The following is a 21,472-nucleotide window of genomic DNA, read 5'->3' on the forward strand; positions in this document are numbered from 1 at the left end:
CTCTCTCTCTCTCTCTCTCTCACACACACACACACACACACACCACTTTTTCAATGACTCATTTTACATTTCACAAGCAAAATATGAATAGCTACAAAAATAAAAGCATTACAGGTAAGGCTAATGGCCCCTCTGACCCACCCTAAATCCCTGCCCAGAAATCCCCACGTGATTCATTTGGAGGTCTTTCTTTCCAGCCTGTTTTTGGTTTCACGTGCATGCAAAACACAGAGCAAGTTTCTCACAGAACTTTCTTGAATGGTCTCAGCCTGGCTGTATCATTTTCTAACTTGCTCTTTCAGTAGCACACCTGGGGGGCCACCTCAGTTTCCTTATCTGATAGATGGAGAGAGTAACCCAGCCCCAGAGAAACAACAGCGTTCCCGCAAAACCTCGGGAGCCCACCCTGGGGTGCAGTGAGGGGCAACAGGTGGGGGCGGGGCGGCCTCACTAAGCCTGTGGATGTCCCTCGTTCCAGCTCGTCACATCCCCTGGAGGCTGCAGTCCCCTCAGCCGTTCCTCTCAGATGGACACTTAGCTCGCTTCCAAATGATCCCCCTGCACACAGGACTCCCAGGAATATCTCTGTTCACACACCTCCTTGTGTCGGGGGGTTTCTCCAGGGCAGACACTCTGTTATAACAGACTCCTCACAGAGAGGACCGGACATTCCTGATCAGCCTGTCAGTCGAGGTTGGCCCATTCGGCTCCACCTGACCCTGAGGGAGGAGGCCAGGCAGACAGGTGGGCCTGGTCCTCTTTTTACAGACAAGAGAACTGCAGTTCAGAGAGGTAAAGAGGCTTGCCCGAGGTCACACAGCGAGGAAAGAGGGAGGATGTCTTAGACTTGGGATCCTTGGAAAAGAAGTGTGGCGGGGGAGGGGGTGGCGGCTAAGGGAGAGGGGAAGGCTTGCCTGAGTCCTGGGGTCTTCAGTGACACGAGGAATTTTCTAGATTGACAGAGAAAGAAGAAGGAGAGAGAGGTAGTGGGAGGTAAAACAAAACTCCCCACCATGCTTGCTGAGGCTTGGAAAATGGCGTCCTAGGGGCCTGGAAGGTGTGAGATGACTCTTCACTGCCACTGGGAGTGAGCGGACAGAGGTGGAGGCTTCAGAATGGGCCTGATTTTCAAAAGGGGGATGCAATGCATTCTGGTACCCACAGGCCCCTAGTCTCGCTACACACCCCTGTCACAAGCTCAAATAGGCATCTGAGAGCCCTTAGAAATGGAACAGGTTGTCCTGGGAGCCTCAATGGGCTCAGCAAGTCACCAAGAACCAGGGACCCACTTTCTCCTCCGAGAGGCCCCAGGCCCGAGCCCATGGGACACTTAGCAGCCAAAATGAGACCACCTGGCTCCCAGCTGGGCCCCCCACTGCTGCCTCCCAGGACCCTTGGCAACAGGAAAAACGTGGGCTGGGGTTAGTTTGGCTGGAGCTGGGGCCACTAAGTTAGATGACTATGGGGGCTGGGCAAATCACATAAATGAGGCACATGGGATGGGTAGGGCCTGGGGCAGACTGGAGAGGGTGGGCCTTGTAGAAGGGGCAGTTGCCATCCAGTCCAGCTGACTGGTGCCCTGATGGGGGTGGACCCAGTGTTGCCAGAGCTTCCAGTTTACCAGAAGCCATAAACCTGCTTTTATGTGAAACCTCCCATATTTTATGTGGTGGCAATTAATTCAAATACTGAAAACAACAACAAAATAACTCAACCACTTTGTAGAACATGTCCTGTTCAGGGGCTGCCAGTTTGCATCCTCCAAGTTTGGGATTTCATTTGCTGGTTGGTTGTCTAACCTTAGCCTTCAAGGACTGGCTAATGGATACCCCTCAGGACGTGGTCTCTAGGGAAGTGCCGGACGGCTTGGCCTCAGTCCTGATTGGCCTTGGAGGAAATGCTGTTGCCCTTGCTGCTGAGGCCACTGAAAATGGCAAGGTAATGTGGATGAGCTGGGGCATGAATGAAGTCAGAACAATCTCAACAGGCAGGAAGCCGGCTGGATACATCTGGAGACCGCAGACTGACCTGACAGCAGCTCGGGTGCAAAGGATCATGTCTTAGTCAACCACAAGCTTGAAGTGAGCCAGTGGGGTTACACGAAAGCTGGTGCAAAACCTCAGGCCTTGTTGTTATTGCCACTGGCTAATAAAGTCCCGTTTCTGAGTCACACTGTGCACTAAGTGTCTAGAGATACTCCTGTGGGCCAGTGGAAGGAGGGAAGGGTTCGCAGCCAGCCTGGGTCCGAGGATGGGCTCTGCCGCCTGGTAGCCTCAACCCCTTTCCCCCACCCACCCCAAGCTACGGTGTCTGCATCGTGGTGCCCTCGCAGGTCGTGGTGCTGGCCAAACAAGGTAACCGGACGCTCTCCACCCACCTGGGTCCCCACCACCTGCACGGTCACTTCTACCCCCGCCCGTGCCAAGAGACGCAGGATTATCATCCCCACATAGAGACCAGGACACGGAGGCCAGGATGGTAAGTCCTGTCCGGGACACAAAGCCAGGACAGCGGAGCTGGCGTCGGCACCCAGACCCCGACTCCAAGTCCAGTGCTCTTTCTCCTGACACTTCCCTTTTGGTCCCATTGTACAGATGGGGCCACTGAGGCTTCAAGATGAGCCCTACACTAAGCGGTTGGTCTGGGATATAAATCAGGTAATGTGGTCCCAGAGCCCACACTCCCACCACATGCTGCTCTGCCTTCACGTAGGGCAGACTTCCTGGAGGAGGAGTTTTAACAGCACTTGGGGAACTGCTTCCTTGTTGCTGTGGAATGCCGGAGCCACGGCCCAGGAGGGGCAAAGGGGAGCTGAGGTGGCTCCACGTGGCCAGGGCGCCAGAGAGTCTCAGAGCCACGGGGCCTGGGCCTTCACACTGGGAACAGAACGGAACTCCCTGTGCCTGAGGAAAGAAGATGTGCCTTCAGAATAGACCTCTTTCATTCAGCTGCCCACAGTGAGAGCTGGGTGGGGAGCCCTGGCCCAGCTCACTAGGTCACCAGGGGCCCAGCTCTTTCACGCTGGGACTCAGTTTCCCATCTGCACACACTGCTCACTGAGGCCCCTCTAGCTTTGAAAGTCCCTGACTTAAGACTGCAAGACTCAGCCACTGGCCAGGATGAGGCCCCCAGAAGGAAGGGAGGCAGGGTTGCTTGCTCCCAGGGCCCCCCATCACCGCCTCCTGCTGCGGCTGCTGCTCCCAGGGTTTCTCTAGTATTTATTCTCTGCCTCTTCCAGGAAGCCCCCTTCTCCCAGCGCCTCTGCAGGCTAAGAGCAGTAGCTAGCAGGAACGGCAAGAAAAACAGCGGCTGACACTTAGTGCTTCCTCCACTCCCCTGTCTAATCAGTTGACACGCTCTGCCTTGTTTCACCTGCATTATCCCCATGAGGGGGTCTACCACTGTCCCTAGTTCACAGGTGAGAAAACTGAGGCTCAGTGAAGGTCAGGGACATGCTCGAGGTCACAAAGAGGCACCTGGCCACCTTGTCTTCCCAGAGCCCATCTTGTAGGAAAGGAGCCTGGGTTTGGAAAGTCAGGGGTTCCAAACAATGGGTGTTAGGGCTCAGCCCAGGCCCAGGGCCCAGAGCAGATGCAGGAGGACAGGCCTGGAAAGAGGAAGATGAGAGGGTCTCGGTGGACTCCACCAGGAGCCCTGCCCTGCTCGGAAGCTCAGCGCTGAGCGTCCAACCCTCTCATCACACCTGCTCTAACCCACCAAGTCCCTCTGCTCCTCTGGGCCTCAGTTTCCACAGCTGTCAAGTGGTTATCACAGTGTCTAACCCCTGAGTTGAGGATGAGCTGGAGGACAGGCCCCAAGTGTCTCAAGGTACAGCACTTTGTGCAGAGGAGGGGGACTGCCTGGGACGGCCCCACTTTGGCCCTCTGGATCTCGCTTGGGCTGCCTGTCCGCCTGCAGCACCTGGGCTCAACTCACTGACAGCCCATCCGACGTCACCTTGATGAGTGCTCTGATCCTCATTTATGACCCTCCAGGGCCCAGTGGCCCAGGCCTGTCCCAGGCAGCTCTTACCCACTGGGCCACGGTTGTGTCACCTGTGAAGGAGAGCTGACACTCTAACTCCTGATGGTGTGGACAGGCCAGGAGAATTAAACAGCCCGCCTGGCCTTGGCGCTCAAGGAAGGCACTCTGGGTTCACAACCCCTCCTCAAGGGATCTGGACAGTGGGAGGGCCCAGCCTTGCAGGTGTGTGAGAAGGATCAAAGTTGGGGGAGGAACACTGGGGCCCAGCCAGGCGGGTGACTCACCCGGGGTCCAGCGGCAGGAGGCTGAGGATGAGGGCTGGATTCCAGGGGGGGCTCCCTTCCTTCCATTCCCGGGGCATCTCTCAGCACTGGGCCAGCACCGGGTCCCCACACCTGCCAGGTACCTGGTGCTTCAGGGGGAAACCCAGGGGCCATCAGGGCCATGCCCTTGCCTTCACACTGGCCCGACACAAGCCCCCGTGATGAGAGGGGCAACCGCTTGAGCAGACATTTACGACTTGCCAAGTACTGTGCCAGGCAGGCCACGCGTGTCGTCTACAAGGGCCACGATCCTCTGAGAGGCCACTATCATCACAACCATTGTACAGATGGAAAAGTGGAGGCACGTGGTCAAGGTCAAACCTGGACTGGTCAGCATGTTGCATGGAGCTCAGCTGCTAAGGTCTTGACGTCCCAAGACCTCCAAGAGAGCAGAGCTGGCTCCAGAGCTGGCAGTGAGGCCCGACTGGCAGGAGGCCAGCTCAGTGTCCTGCCACAGTGGGGTGAGGGGGGCAGGAGGCCAACGGGAGCAGGGAGCGGGGAGAAGCAGAGCTGGGCGGGGCCCCAGGAGCAGCGTGGTCTGCAGGCAACAATGTGGGCCCCAGCCATGGGGCCCTTCTCCCATCTGAAGCCACTCGGCCACCTCCTCGGCTGCCCAACCTGGCCCTGGTGCGGCCACATCCCATACACAGCAGCCACTGTCTGTCCAGCCGTGGGGTGGGGCACCCGGGCCCAAGGCCTGCTCTGTGGCCTGTCAGATTTACCCCCGGTTCCTAACAGCTGAGCAGAGTCGCAGGCGGGGGCTGAGCCCCAGGTGGTCTGCTGTGGATCGGCCCCCTGTGAGCAGATGAAAGCCAGTCGGTGGCTGGGCAAGGAACCAGGCGGGTGGGGGGCCAGTGGCTCTCCCAGGGGCACAACTGGGGCTTCCAGTGGCCTGGGGTTGATTAGGGGAACGGGGGAGGTCCAAGGTTAACCCCTTCCCCCCTGCTGGGTGCATTCCCCCTGGGGGCGTGGGGTCCTGGGAGCTAGGGGCCGGGAGCAGTTGCCTCTCCTCATGCCGGGCATCCCTCCAATCCCACCTGGAGCTGAGAACAGAACTGTGGCAACTTTAGGATGGCCACAGTCCTAAAGTTGCAGGCTCAGGGTCACTTTTCCTGCCCACGTCGTCTCCTGCCCCCAGCAGCCCCAGTGGCTGTCTGCTCACCTCCTTCAGGCCTCTGCTCAAATGTCACCTCTTCAGGAGGCCTCCCCTGTCCCCCTTCCGCTGTGGGTCCCAGCTCTGCACTCTCCACCGCTCCCCCCCACCCCCAGCTTAGATTTTCTTTGCAGGACTTCTCACTACCTGAAATTAAATTAGCTAATCATCTGTTTACCTCGTTTATTCATTCAACAAACATTTACTGAGCACCTACTAAGTGCTCACGTCTGTGTTCCAGGGTCTACATCAGTGTCTGGCAAAGCAAAGAACCCCCACCCCATGGAGCATATATAGCAGTCAGGGGAGATGAAGAATACGTGAAATAAATGAGTGAACTATATAGCATCTTAGGAGGTGATAAGTAAAATGAAAGCCGGGAAGTGTAAGGGCGAGAGGGGGATGCCTGTGTGTTTGATTGAAACAGTGTGGTCAGGGGAGGGCTCACTGAGAAGTGTGAGTAAAGACTTCAAGGTGGGAAGCAGCGAGCCACACATCTGGGGTTGTTGGGGGAGTCGTGCCCCAGGTAGAGGGAACGGCAGTGCAAAGGCCCTGAGGCAGAAGTGTGAAGCTGCCCAGTTTGAAGACTAGTCAGGAGGCCAAGGTGGCCAGAGTTGGGTAAGTGAGGAGAAGGGTGTCAGAGAGGAAGGCGAGGGGTAACGGGCACAGATCAGGTTGGGCCTCGTGGGCCGTGGTGACAACAGCATGGTTTACCATGTCCCCCCACCCTAGTGTGTGAGACCCAAGAGGGCCAGAGCCAATCTGTCGGGTTCACTGCAGTGTCCCTAGCTTCTAGAATAGTGCCTGACACATGGTCGGTACCCCGAAAAATATTTGTTGAAATCATCCCATGTACACTTTGGGGAAGAAAGGGCCCCCATGCAAGATGTCAGAACCGCCCCCAGCCCATGGCCTCAGGCAGCATGGAGAACCTGCGTCCTGCCCTCTCAGCTACAGCACCTGCTAAGCCTGGGAGACAGGGTGAGCAGTTCCCAAACTGCAGTCTACCCCAGGCTTGCCAGGCGCTACACCGCCTGCTGCCCCGTATATTGGATCCTGCTCCACTGCTTCTTTACCGGCCCCCGGTGACTCTGAGGGACACCAGCACCGAGAACCTCAGAAACCAAGGCCACACAGGCAGGAAGCCACCAAGCCAGCCTTCAAACCCAGCCGGCCACCTGGCTGCAGACTGGGCACGCTCTGCAGGGCAGCGGAGGGGAACGACCTGGCCACAGAACCCACAGCCGGGCCTCGGGGATCTGCAGGCGCCCCTCCCTGGCTCCCGGGACCAGCCTCTACTCCCACCCTTCCCCACAGAAGGCTCAGCCCTCACACGGAGTCGGGGGTCACAAAGCAGGAGAAAAGCCCCGAAGGGAGACCCTGTGATAATCCATCAGGGTTGTTGGGTACCTCCTGCAGGCCAGGAAGCTGTAATTCATGTAAAATTCACAACTCCCCGGAGCAGAAGCTAATATCATCCCCATCTTACAGGTGAGCACACTGAGCTAGGAAGGCCCTTCTGAGTGGCCCTTGTTGCCCTGAGCCCCAGGCTGGAGTCCCTGGGGTGCACCGAAGCTCACCCTTGGGCAAGTGGCTTGGCCTCCTGGCCTGTCTCCTCCTGGGGCTGTCGAGGATCAATTAAGAGACTCTGGGGGACTTCCCTGGTGGTCCAGTGGTTAAGACTCTGCGCTTCCAATGCAGGGGACGCAGGTTCTATCCCTGGTTGGGGAACTAAGATCCCACATGCCGTGCAGCACGGCCAAAAAAAACAAGAGACCCTGCACAGGGCCTGGCACACAGGGAGTGCTCGTTGACCAGCAGCAGCTGAGCTGCCCTCTGACCACTTATAGGTGGGGAAACGGAAGTTGGGAAAGGAGGAGGATTTGTCCAAGGTTGCAGAGTGAAGGGCAGGTTAGGGCTGGAACTCAGGGTGCAGGTGAGACCTGCCCTGAGGGCCGGGCAGGGGGAAGAGCAGATGGGAGACTGGGAGATGTGCCACCTCCCACATCTGCTCTTTTCTATAAATGAGCCTCTGCTAAGATTTTGTTTCAAGTCACTCTAACACCACTGATCTGGCCCATACCACCTTGCTTCTGACTCCAGCTTCTCTCCGCTCCTGATTTCTTTCCCTTCCTCTTGGTGCCTCAACCTATGCCACCCCCTCCCCTACCAGCTCACCCCGAGAAGGGGCTGTCTCATGTCTGGGGGACCTCAGGAGAGACGAGCAGGCAAGGACTTGACTGGGGGCTTCCAAGGGCAGGGCTGAGCCTCCACCCTCATCCAGTGGCCTCGGCTGGGGAAGGTGGGCAGCTGCTCTGGGCTGGGCAGGGCTGAACGTGGAGGGTTCTGAGGGATTCCAGGCATTGGCCGGTCCCTGAGAGCCTTCCCACCAAGCTCCCAGTGTCCTCTGCTCACATGCCTCTACACAGCGGGTGCTCACTGTTTTGTGGAGTGGCTCCTAACAGCTCATCATCACGTTGGGCCCAACCGTGGCTCCCATTCATCCTGATTCTGCCCCTGGAGACTTAGAGTACGATACCACCTCCTTCAACGGAGACTTGATACCTCTATTACTATGGCCTGGGTTTCTCAGCAGCCACCCTGCTGCCCCGTATATTGGATCCTGCTCCACTGCTTCTTTACCAGCCTCCGGTGACTCTGAGGGACACCAGCACCATTTGCTAATGGTGCTAATGGTGGGAGTACAGAGGGGCTGCCAGGTACCAGGGATAAGAGAATACCACAGATACAGAGACTCACAAGGACCCTCCCTCTGCTACAGCCAGATGCTATCCACAAGCCATCACTGATCTCCAGGCCTGCAGGCTGGGTGGTATCATCCCACTTCCTGGAGGAGGCAGCTGAGGCCCACAGAGGTCAGACCTTGCCCAAGGTCTCCCAGCCAGGCAAGCTGGCTCAGAATCTGCTCTCTGTACCAAGGACTTATGGCTCACAAGGGCTTCCCAGCCATCACCACCTTGAGACTCTTGGGGTCACTGACCCGGTTCACGGATGACAAAACTGAGGCCAAAAGGGAGCCATGATTGTCCAGAGCCACAAAGTCCAAGGCCAGAGGCATGGACCCATGCACATCCAATGCCAGCAGGAAGGACTCAGCAGGAATCTGGCCAGGGCAGGTGCCAGCTGGGAGGTGAGTAACTTAGGCCTGATCACCAGGCTCAGGAACCCGAGGCAGTTTGGAGGAGGTGTGGCTCTGAGAGGCCTACAGGGAAACTCTCCCAGGGCCACCGGGCCCAGCTCCGAGCCTTTCCCAAGTGGCCAGGTACTGGAGTGCACCCAGGAACTGGACAGATGGGGAGCCAGGCCCGGGTGGCCCTCACTGGCGCTGCCCTGGTACAGCCACACCCATTCTCAGCCTCCTGCCTCAGGCCCACTTAGCCCTGGAACTGGAATTGAAGGCTGCTTCTGGGAAGACTGGCGCCTCCCTGCACCTGAGACAATGTGAGGCTCCAGTCAGGTTCTCAACATCCCCAGGGCTGGATTCTCTCCTCCCTGGAACTAGTGACCCTTTGGTTCAGGATCCCATAAGACAATAAATGTGAGAGGGTTTTCTAAACTGTAAAGGGCCACAGTTACAAAGAGAAGGACACGGCAGCTCTCAATACACCAGGCATGAGCATGTCATGAGTGGGGCCCAGTCCACACAAGAGCTCTGCTCAGAGCTCAGGAAGCAGCCAGTCCAGCGATGACCAGCTGCTTCTTTGTTTCACTCATTCATTCAGGGAACACAGGCCTCAGGCCCACTGTGGAAGCTGCCCCTCCAGTTTCCCCAGTCTGAATCTGTAAACTCCAGGTCATTCAGCAGGCAGAAGCAATGAAACACAAACTTTCTTTGATGCTAAAGTGCACGGATCAGGGCTCCCTACACAGAATATGTGCTCAATAAATATTTGCAGAATCAAATTTGCATTCCTGATCTCAAGATGTGGGTCCTGGGGTCAGAGTGTCTGGGCTCTGTGTGACTTAAGTCACATGCTAAGACTCAAAGAACGTTTCCAAGGAGGGGATCTGGCCTTGCAGCCCGAGCAGCCCCTACTTCTGATGGCTCCCTCCCTCCGCCACTGGCAGAGGAAGCCGGGGTGGAGTAGGCAAACCTGGCCCAACCTCTACCCCCAAACACACACACACACACACACACACATACCACACACACCACACAAACCACACACACACCACACACACCACACACACCACACATACACACATACACACACCACACACACACCACACACACCACACATACACACACCACACACACCACACATACACACATACACACACCACACACACACACCACACACACCACACATACACACATACACACACCACACACACACACCACACATACACACATACACACACCACACACACACACCACACACACCACACATACACACATACACACACCACACACACCACACATACACACATACACACACCACACATACACACACACACCACACACATACCACACATACACACACACACACCACACACACATACCACACACACACACACACCACACACACATACCACACACACACACACCACACACATACCACACATACACACACACCACACACACACGCTACACACACCACACACCACACACACACCACATACACACACACCACACACACACCACACACACACCACACAGACACACACACCACACAGACACACACACAGCACACATACACACACATACCACACATACACACACACCACACACACACCACACACATACCACACATACACACACACCACACACACACCACACACACACCACACACACCACACACACACCACATACACACACCACACACACCACATACACACATACACACACCACACACACACCACATACACACACACCACACACACACCACACACATACCACACATACACACACACCACACAGACACACACACAGCACACATACACACACACATACCACACATACACACACACCACACACACACCACACACATACCACACATACACACACACCACACACACCACACACACCACATACACACATACACACACCACACACACACCACATACACACACACCACACACACACCACACACATACCACACATACACACACACACACCACACAGACACACACACACACAGCACACACCCATCCTTTTCCTTTCCTTAAAGGTTGCGAATCCATACTCCCCCAGCCGGCCTCCAGTGGGCAGTCATCCCTTGGGGTATGGGGAGCCAAGGGTAGGTCAAGTTGATTCAGTCATCTCCTCTTCCCAGCTTGGCTTCCTACAGCCCGGGGCTAAGCACAGGCACACAGTCAGGGCGGGGGTGTGGCGCGGAGGACTGCAGTCCGCCACAGCTCCCAGGATCCAGTGCCATCTGTCTGACTTTGGCGGCTGCCCTTCCCCCGCTGGGCCCTCCTCCCCGACCTAGAGGGCTCAGTGGCTCTGGCACTTACGTCTGGGCTCCCGGGGTCCATCCACGGTCACCTTGATGGCTCGGTGGTAGGTGGCCACTTGCGTGGGGTTGGTGAACACGGTGATGGTCAGTGTGAAACTCTTCCCTGGGGGGAGTGGGGAATAAAGAAGAGGTTGGCACCTGGAGCTATTCACAACACCCTGAAGCCCTCATCTTCCAGAAGGAGTAGGTCTCTCTACTTTGAACCTGGGCAGAAGATAGGGTTCTGGGTAAAATTCAAGCTGCTGGGGTTGGCATTCAAGGCCCCGGGAGGTCTGGCACCAACTTTATCACATTCCCCTGCCCCACGCTCCGGCCACCCTGGCTTGCTTCCTCCCTGCTTCTTGGCCTTTGTTTGTGCTGTTCCTTCTATCTAGAGACCCTTGCGATTTTGGGGTGGGGAGCTCAGATGTGTACATTTTTTTTTTTCATGAAAATAATTAGTGATCTTTACAGAAGACTTTGAGAACACAGAACATATAAAAAAGAAGAAGGGCTTCCCTGGTGGCACGGTGGTTGAGAGTCCGCCTGCCGATGCAGGGACGCGGGTTCATGCCCCGGTCCGGGAAGATCCCACACGGCTGGGCCCGTGAGCCATGGCCGCTGGGCCTGCGTGTCCGGAGCCTGTGCTCCGCAACGGGAGAGGCCACAACAGTGAGTGGCCCACGTAACGCCAAAAAAAAAAAGAAGAAAAAAAACATCACCCACAGTTCCACTAGCCAGAGATAAACACTATTAACATTTATTTGGGTGTTCTTTCCTGCAACCCTTTTTGGGCGAGTGTGTGTTTTTACATAGTTGCAATGACACTAAAATAAGTATTTCCGTATCCTCTTTTTTGTTCACTTAACATCACATCATAAGCACTTACGTCATTAAAAATTCTTCATAAACTTCATTTTTAATGGCTGCAAAACATTTCAACTCATGGAAGCCTCATCTTTTACTTATCCACCTCCTTACTCTTGGGTGTTACCTTGCTGCTAATTTCTTATTGGTGTGTGCAGCTGGGGCTGAAAAAGGACTAATTTGGGAACTGCAGACATTTCATTTGTAGACACAACTGTTATTTCCAGAGCTCTGTTCTATTTTTATTTTTATTTTTATTTTATTTTTATTTTATTTTTTTTTGCGGTACACGGGCCTCTCACTGTTGTGGCCTCTCCTGTTGCAGAGCACAGGCTCCAGGCGCGCAAGCTCAGCGGCCATGGCTCACGGGCCCAGCCGCTCCGCGGCACGTGGGATCCTCCTGGACCAGGGCACGAACCCGGGTCCCCTGCATCGGCAGGCGGACTCTCAACCACTGCGCGACCAGAGAAGCCCTGTTCTATTTTTAGATAGACATTTGGCTCCAAAGTCTCCATTCAAAATTCCTGAGAGGGGAGAAAACTTTTAAAATCATCATTTTTGTTTTACCATTTAAAATAAAACGAAAATGGCCTTCTGTTTATAAAAATCTTCGTCTACATCTCCGCTTATTTCCTTAGAATAGATTCCAAGAAGCGGTGAGTGATTTCATCGCACCAGAGGGTTGGGATGGATTCAGGGACATTAACCTCTCCGGCGAGATGGCTCTCTGGAGAGGATCATCGTGATCGGTGTAGGCCCGAGTCTACCGCGGTGCTGCAGCACCTTCGTGACCTCATCTATCAAGGTGGAAGATCTCTTAAACACTCTTGACTTTGTCGCCTTTGTTCTATTACTAGTGAGACTGAACACTTTTATATGTTTATCATCTGTCCTAATCCAACACAAATCATTGCTTCATGGTCTTTCATACTTTTCTATTAAGGTTTCAATGCCTTAAGGAAAAATCACCCTATCAAGCTTGTTAACACTTTCCTTGTCCTGTTTGTGGCCATTGGTTTCCCACTTTACTGGCCATTACATTTCGCTTTCTGACACCAAGCTGATTTGCATTTTCAGTTCTACCTCTTGCTCATGAGTTCTCCTGTCATTTTATGTTTAGAAAGGTTACCTTCAATAAACACCATCCTCTCTACCTTCCACGTTGAATTCTTTGATTCTTCTGGGGGTTTACTGGTTGGGTTTTCCTTCAAAGGGCACCCCAAATTTCCCAGCACCTTTACTGAAGTGAGAGCCCCCTCTCCCACCTTGTTCTCTACCAGCATCAAAGCCTCCATGCGTGTGAGGCTGGGGAGGGGTGTGGGGGGAGCTTCGCTGATCCTCAAGTCAAACTGGCCTCCTCCTGCTCTGCCTCTGAGCTCCCCTATCTCCGGTCCCCAGTTACAGGCCTGGAGACTCCCCGAGGGCAAGGGCTGATGGCCCTGTGCACCTGTGTCCCCCCAAGGCTGTCCTCATCCTCCCAACACCTCTCCAGGGCAGGCAGGCCTGATTCCATATTCCCACTTCACAAGTAGGAGACGAAAGCTTTGGGGGTGGGGTGGGGTGTGAGAAACGATAGCTTAGCATGGCTGCTACTTGGTGATCCGGTGATGGAGGGCAAACTCCAGCCTCAGAAAGAGGACAACCCAGCACAAAAAAAACCCAGCCAGGCTGCCGGGGCCACACCCAAGAACCCAAGGGCTTCTGAGACTGGGGGGATGTAGTGGGGTAGGGGGACAGAAGGGGTTTAAACTGAGGTGTGACTCGAACTGGGGAAGAGTGGGGCCTCTCTGGAGGGATTTGCCAGAGCTGCCAGCTGGAGGCAGGGGTGGAAATGCAACCCACTCCCGACCTGGAGCTCTGGGCCAGACACCCACCTGGCCCTCACTCAGACCACAGGGGCGCTTTCCATGCTTTCTGGAAACAGGAAGTGCAGAGGCCTCCCGCTCCAGGGCTCCAGGCCCCACCCCTCCCGGGACCCTCCTTCCCCCCTACTGCTTCCCCTCACTCTGAGGTCTTTTCCCTCCTGGATCCTTCCCCCAACCAGTCAGGCCCTCTCCAGGGGTCCCTGGGCCTCTGACCATTCGGTCACCTCCTTGGTACCGCAGGGTGCCAAGCCAATGGGTAGTGGAGGTTGAGAGCCGGGTAGGCCCCTGTGCCCCACACTTGCCAGCTCCCTGAAGTGCTCTATTTCTCACCTACTTCCTTCAGGTCATCACTGAAAAGTCACCTTTCCAGTGAGGCCCTCTCCGGTCACTTTATCTAAAGGAGGCATTTTTAACTTGGCATCCCTCTTAGAATTGAGTGGGCTTGGAAACTGGGACAGGAAAAGAAAAAATGACAACTGTATTGTCCCTAGCCTCTAGCTGAAATTTAGCATCTCTCTTAAGTATGAACGTAGACAACAAACCACAAAGGCATTACAGCAGTCCCTGTGACCTTGTCACCAACAGACGTCACAGATATTTACATATCACATTACAGACGTTGTAGATGTCTTTAAATATCTTTCATGCTCGTCACAACTTCAAAGTCATGGTCGTCATCAAACCCGTTGCTAGATCTTGTTATTTAACAAGCTAACAAGGCAGCGCATTTATCACAATTTTTAAAAATGTTTTGCTATGTTTTAATATAATTGGTTTTCATTGCCATCCTTTGTATTTTATTTCATTCTTTAAAAAGCACTATTCTGAGACTGTCAAAGGGGTCCACGGGGTGATGAAAGGTTAAAAAGCTCACTCTGAAGCATCACAGACCTACCCATTCCCACTCAATCTGCTTGACTTTCCTCCTAATGCTCATTACTTCTAATAATCTACCTACTTATTTATTTTATTTTGTCTCCCTTTACTAGATTATAAGCTCCCTGGGGGCCAGAACTTCTGTCTTGTTCACTGCTGTGTCCCCTAGGACAGCATCTGGCATATAATAGGTGCTCAATAAATGTTTGTTAAATGAATTAAGGGCAGAGGTTACTGCTCCCATTTTACAGATGAGAAAACTGAGACTCACAGAGGGGCAATGAGTTGACCAGGTCACACAGTATCCAGGCAGAGCGCCCAGGAAGGTTAGAATGTACTGGAGCCTGCCCCTCCGCACCGACCCTAAGCACCTACTCCTGGGGAGTGAGGAGCCTCAACCCCACCAGGCAGCAAACCACAGGCTAGCCCTGAGGTCACCAGCCCACCTTAACAGCTTCCTCCCAGTTTCCAGGCCTGACACCACCCCTCCCAGGTACCCACAGAGACCAGGGAGGGAGGAAGGGAGGGGCTGGCACTTGGGAGCAGGAGTGGGAGGGAGGGGCAGGTGTCAGGTGCCACAAGGGGCAGGGGTCCCACGAACCACAGGTGGGGAAAGCTGTCTCCCTGAGCGCCCGTCACCTCTCTCTCCGCCTGGCAGCAAACCCATCGCCCACCTCTCCACTCTCTTAGAGCAGGAAGCTGAGAGGACAAAGGAGGTAGACAACTGTGCAGGAACCCCGTGCAAACTCGCAATCAGCAGGGAGCCCAGGAATTGCAAATCAAGGTGCTCCCACCGGCCCTGGTAGGAGGGGGAGAAGTCCTGTCTGGAAATAGCTGCTCCTTGGGGCTGAGAGTGGCCCTAGGCGTCCCTGCAGGACCTGGGTCCCTGGATGGAGCAGCAGGCACAGCGGGGTCTGGCAGTGCGCCCTTGGGCAAGTCCCTGTCTCTCTTTGCCTGGGTTCCTGTGGGACAAGCCCCACTCACTGGGGCTTCATGGACAGCGGGAGGGGACATCTCTGGGGGCCTCTGGATTTGTTCAGTGTCAACCAGGAAGCCATCCACTCCTCCCCCACCAGTGGTCCCCCGAAGCCTGCACCTACACGTTGGCTCCCAAATCTGTCTCCACACACTACGGTTTCTTTTTCAGCAGGTCATGACAGTTCAGGAAGTCATGTTGTTTTCATCTTCACCTAGGCCAGTGGCCCCCTCCTAGACAGCATTTTGGGGATGTGTGCTCCGTGGTCCTCAAGAGGTGGGATGTGTAAGGCGGGGGGATGCAAATGTCTAGCACTGCACAGGGCAATCAACTATTCACTCTTCCTGTGTGGGAAAAACTTGCTTATGTAGATTCTCTGAGCCATGAGCCTAACTCAGTTTTACATAAAACAAGGAAAAAGTTTTTACACTCTTTTGATATCTACTGAATTTTCTGGGAGGGAAGACAATTCTTTTTTTTTTAAAATTTTGCTCAGAATTTTGCCTAGAATTGCTCACAGCTTCAGCAAATCATGTCATTGACGGCAGTGCCACGTTCAGACTTTGAGTCATGTACACCTGGCCTGTCGGGCCGGCCGCAGGGGTCACGGGGCTTCCGCTAGAGGTGCAAACACCCATCCACCTCACAGTGTCTGTCATCTCGCCCCAACATTTACATATTCAAATAGATACATTATTATAAGTTACTTTTCCTTTTTCTCTCCATTATAGCTATGGAATTATATAGATTTTGAAAATGCACATAGGTGGATAGATTAAGTTATCTTGTGCGTTTCAATTGTAGGATGGTAGAGGGCGCGCTGCAAAAATTTGTTGTAAGAAGGGGCACTGCATCCGCAGGGCGGGGACCTTGGCCCTAATCACTGCAGGAGAATGACTTGGTTTCCTTCCCTTCCTTCTCTTGGTTTACACCTTCAGGCTTATCATGAGAGCTCTGTGGTGGTATTGTGTGTATGCCTTGTACAGAAAGCTATCTTCTTGCAATTAAGACAGATTCAAGGAATAAAGTGCAAGGAAACAAGCAGAAATTTCCATCTGATTTCTTAGTTCTGGCAGAAGTCAGAGAGCCAGGGAAAGGCTCTGAGTCCAAAACCTCGGCCTGTCCTGACTCCTAAAGTGGCCCAAACTGTCTGTGTCAACCACCGATCTGTTCCTCAGAGGGAATTTCCCAGTGGGCAGGAGGGGCACAGCAGATGCAGAGCTGCATGCCACAGGACCCCTGTGTCCTCCTTCCTCACTGCCAGCCGCCTCCACTTCTCCCACTCGACACTTCGCACTTTCTGGGTTTCCCCCACCCCCGCCCAAACCACACCGTAATCAGAAAATCAGTGACTGTCACCATTCAAAGGGACTGCAAAGATCTCCTCCAGTCCCAGGCATTTGAAGTAACAAAATCTCTGACCTGTATCCAGCTCTCAGCATGTGCCAACTGATATGCCAGTACCCGTCTCCTTAATGCTCATAAAAATCCCACGAGGTAGGTAACATTATTATCCCCATGTTACAGACGATGAAACGGAGACACAGAGAGGCTAAGCCATTTGCCCAATATCATCCAGCAAGTCACTGGCAGAGCTGGGACTGAAATCCAGGTCGGCTGGTTGTAGAGCCCAGGCTGTTGAAGACCATGAGCCTCCAAGATCTGAAAGTCCCGTCGAGTTCCACGGGCATCGGAGAGCCCACTCAGGCCTCTTCTGCCTCCCAGGACCACTGAGGCTGGCAAGAGAATGGCTGTGAGGATGTCTCATAAACCCAGCCTCCTGCATCTCCCAGAGCCATGACCCCAGCCTCGGCCTTGCCTGCTCCAAGAACACGTGGCTACACAATGCTTTGGAAACCTATCTCCCTCCTGGCGGGCCTTGCAGGGTGGGTGCAGGTCTGTGGGTATAAATACCACAAAGAAATCGTTTTCAGCAGCAGAAGGGCCAGGCAAGGTCTCAGTAACACAGAGAATCACCGTCTCTTCGCTTTCTGGAGTTCACCTCCCAGAAGAGGGTGTAGGTGCTTTACTGGGCTCCAAAGACCGACCTCCCCTTCTGCTGCAGCTGTAGGGGGCCTCCCTCGCCACCGCCATCTGGGCCTGCGGACCTGGCCACCACCCCACGGTCCAACTGCATCCAAGCAAACTACCACCAACCAGTGGCGAGCGACTCTCCACTCGGGGCTGGGGCTGGGATTAAGTTGCAAAAGGCTCGAGAGATTGGGGATGACAAAAGGGGCTTGGAGACTAATTAGGAGCAGCAATGAAAGCTTAATTCATAAAAGCAAACATTTTCCATCCATCAACCTGCAACCAGTTAAGGGCAACGTCTGAAAGAAATCTGGGCGTGGGGAAGGGAGCCAACAGGAACAGGAAATGTTTGAAAGAATGTAAACTATTTCAGTTTCATAAAAAGTAACAAGTAAACAGTTATTACATGCAAATAATGCCCTGGTTTTAATTAATGCTGAAAAGTCAAAATATGTTTGACATTTGTATGTATACACTGAGCGGCTGGAGAGGAAAAAATGGTGCCCAGATGCCCTTTTCCCGAGCAGGACTGGCGGCTCAGAGGGAACTAAAACCTTAAGCAGGTCTTGTTTATTGGTGATGAAAAGTACCATTCTGCCTCAGCCTCTGTCGCAACTGGAAGCAGAGGGAACCTAGCTTACTTTCTTAAGCGGGAGAGGCTGGCTGGTGCTTGGGAAGGACACTGCCCACGTTTCGGCAGGCTGGTCTTAAAGGGCCAGAGAGCCCTCAAGTCTCCATTTCGCCCCTGGCAGGGGTTCTAGAACTTCTCCACCCAGAAGTGATGATGGGTTTCAGGTCCCAGCAGCCTCCCACTCAACAGCCCCTGGCAGCAGCCACAGCGGCGTCTGGTCCTGCCTTCCTTCATACTGCCTGAGGAAGATCAGACAGGCAGGGTGGCCCACCAGCCATGATTCTAGGGTGGGAGACGGCAGCCTTCAAGCTATGCTTTCCAACATTCAGCATCCTGCACTGCATTCGTTTATTTTCTAAACCACCTTAAGGCTCGAAGAACTGGTGAAACTGTGGCTTCAGGAGACCGCAGCTGGGGAGAGGCAGCCTCAAAATGTGGGGGAGATTCCACCCCAGTGGGGAGAGTGGCTGGGGTGCTGGGGACCTAAAGACCAAGGATTTGTCTAAATCAGCCTCGAAGCATCCTGTCAAAAAAGACTGACGAGGCCCCATTTTGAAGACAGTGATAGTCCACTATCTTCTCCCGGCATCTTTTGTGAGACAAGGGTGCTTAATCGGGAAAGAGGGGGAGGTGTGGAAGACTTCACAAGTTAGTAAACCCCAGAAATGGGAAGAAAATTGTGTCTTTTCCGGCAAAAGACCCTAACTTTCTTCACATCCTCAAAAGGGTCTGTAACACCCTAAGGGGTTCCAAACCGCTGTCTTCTACAGAGCTGGCCCTGAAGACCTGTTTCTGGGGCTGCCACAGGGACCCCAAGCCCTCGCTCTCAGCTTCCTTCTCCCCGCCTTTGCCATTGTCAAAGTTGGGCTGGCGCGGTCTCCCTCCCGCTCACCTCGCCCACTGCGGCCCACGAAGCGGAGGTCGTTGAACCTGGCCACCTGGTTCTTCATGACAGCCGAGGCGTTGCGCAGCTCAGCAGAGTAGTTCTCATCGTTGCCCGCCATCACTGTCACCACCGTTCCATCTGGCACGTCCCCCAGAGCCACCACCTGAGGGCATGGGGGCAGGGGGACAGCTTAGGAAGGTAGGGGAGGCCAAGGACAGAAGGGGAGGGGCTGGGTGGGCAGCTCCCCTAGGTCCCAGGCGCACTGCAGATTTTTCAAATGCGGGTTGGAGAAGAGGTTTAAAAACAATAGCGACCTGCCCCCCAATACAACAAAAATCAAAAGACAAAATCTCTACCTTCCACACCCAAATCCTAGATCAACTGGTTAAGTCACGTCCTGAACAATTTATCCTTTCAATGAAATTTAATCTAAGTGAACGCGGTGAGTGAGCGCAGGCAGTATGTTGTGGGGTGCAGTTCCTCTCTTCCCTTCGGCTTGAGCAAAAGAGGAATCAACACGCTCCTAGCAACCAAGTCTCTAAATGAAAATAATATCATCAATAATAACGGGACTGCTCCCCACATTCAATTAATGCCAGAGCCCTTTGGGGTACAAAATTTGGCCCTGAAATGCAGCCCAGGCCCAGTTTATCTGCCTCTGCAGAGCCTGAATTCGCTATGCAGGGAAAATGCAAAATGCAAAACAAACTGGTGTTTTCAGAGGGGTTGTCCAGAAAACCCCTTTAAAGTGAGAGAGGGGCTTTTGACAGCAGGAGGATGCACCTGCTGGGAATTGCAGGATGGGGGTGGAGATGCCCCCCTAATACAGTCTCCCCCATGCCCCCATCCCAAGGAGCATGGGGAGGCAGATGCCTTTTGAAAAGGAATCAGACTGCAAAGGCAGTCACAGCCATTTAAACGTGGCCACCGCGTGCAGGGACTAGGGATCCAGATGGTAAAAATTTCAAGGAGAAAATGTTTGGGGTCTGATTAAAAAGGCCAGATTTCCTGTCAACATCCTGTCTTCTTTTAATTTCAAAGATTCCTTTTAAGCTCCAAGTGACAGTAAAACCTCCGATCTGAGGATTAAAGTCACACGGGCTTCCCCCTCCCCCTTCTCCCCGGGAGATTTTCCCCACTGGTATTTTAAGATGTCACCCGGGAGACCTCAAAGAGCCACTCATCCCTTTTTCCAATTTGGAGTCGTCTTAATGGGACCAAGGACGGCCTCAGCTGCCAGGAGCCGCTGTTTCCAGCCACCTCAGGCACCCGCCACCCCCAGCCGCTGGCCCTTCCTGCCTTGCCCTTTCTCACGGCAGCTGTGAGAGGTTTAGGGGAAAACCAAGGCGTTTTCGTTTCATCTCGCTGCCCCCTTAAAAAAAATGAAAATGAAACAGTCGCCTACTCCCCAGCAAAGAGAAAATGCTCCTCTGAATGACTGGGGGTTGCCAGGGGTGGGAGCGCCCCCAGTGTCTGCCTGACATTCGGGATCCCGGCCGCAACCGTTTAGGGTTCGTTTAGGCCCCCGATCCCGGCCTAGAGCCTCCCGGTGTAAAATTTCAGAAGCCGGGAGTCGACGGTGTGAGCAGGAAGTGTTTCTGAAGCAGTGAAGAAGGAGGGGTGCTGCTCCTCTGAGAGGAGGGTAGGCCCTCTCCACCCTCCGCACCCCGCCTCCGGTGTCCTCGCCCTGGTCCCGGGGCTCCTCTGCCCCGCTGCCCGCCGGGCTGTGTCCGAGGGATCCGGGCTGGGGAAGAGCGAAGCCCCATTCGCCCGTTTTCGCATCAACATCTCTCCGCAGGGCTCCCCAAGGGTGGAGGGGCCAAATCCTCTAAAAGTCGTCCGTGTCGGGTGCATCCAAGAAGGAACGCCGAAGTCCCCGGCCGGAGCGCGCAAAGAGACCGAAAGCGCCCGTGGCTCGGCTGCTGGGCTCTCGCCGCGGGGTCGCGGGCACGTCCCCTCCCCTCCCTTTCTGGGGCCCTGGCTCCAGCAGCTGAGACGCCCGAAGGCGCAGGGCCGGTGTCCTCCCACCCCGGGCCCCGCACTCACCTTGAAGGCGACGGGCAGCGTCTTGTTACAGCGCCAGTGCGAGGGCAGCACGGAGCAGAGGAAGTTGGGGCTGTCGGTGCGCACGAGTTCGCCCGCGTGGTCCGCCAGCACGTCCACCATCGAGCGCACCTCGGGTCGGGCGCGCCCGCCGGGCCCCACGGCCGCCTGCACGCCCAGCGCGCCGCTGTTCTCGCCCATCTTGCCGCCGCCGCCGCCGCCGCAGGGGAAGGCCGTGGAGGGAGGTGTGAAGCGGCGGCTGGTGCTCGGGTCTACAGGAATACGCATAACAGCGGCCGTCAGGGCACCGGGCGGGCGGCGGCGGCGCGGCTCCCCCGGGGGCGGCTGGCGCGGGCGCCTCCTCGGCAGCCGCTGCCG

At 54.7% G+C, this 21,472-nt stretch overlaps 1 protein-coding gene across 1 annotated transcript in view; it reads right to left on the reverse strand.

Annotated features, from left to right (window-relative positions):
* The window catches only part of RUNX3 (RUNX family transcription factor 3), a 30,563-nt gene extending 9,113 nt beyond the window's left edge, over positions 1–21,450 (reverse strand). The window contains exons 1-3 of the mRNA XM_082616290.1: positions 21,098–21,450; positions 19,058–19,214; positions 10,939–11,043 (exon numbers count right to left, since the gene is read on the reverse strand). Of these exons, the coding sequence (XP_082472416.1) occupies positions 10,939–11,043; positions 19,058–19,214; positions 21,098–21,382 (547 nt within the window). The 5' untranslated portion in view covers positions 21,383–21,450. The remainder of the gene's footprint in view (positions 1–10,938; positions 11,044–19,057; positions 19,215–21,097) is intronic.
* Between the last annotated feature and the right edge of the window lie 22 nt (positions 21,451–21,472).

The sequence above is a fragment of the Mesoplodon mirus genome (assembly GCF_964341445.2).
Source record: "Mesoplodon mirus genome assembly, chromosome: 3".
Classification (NCBI taxonomy): domain Eukaryota; kingdom Metazoa; phylum Chordata; class Mammalia; order Artiodactyla; family Ziphiidae; genus Mesoplodon; species Mesoplodon mirus.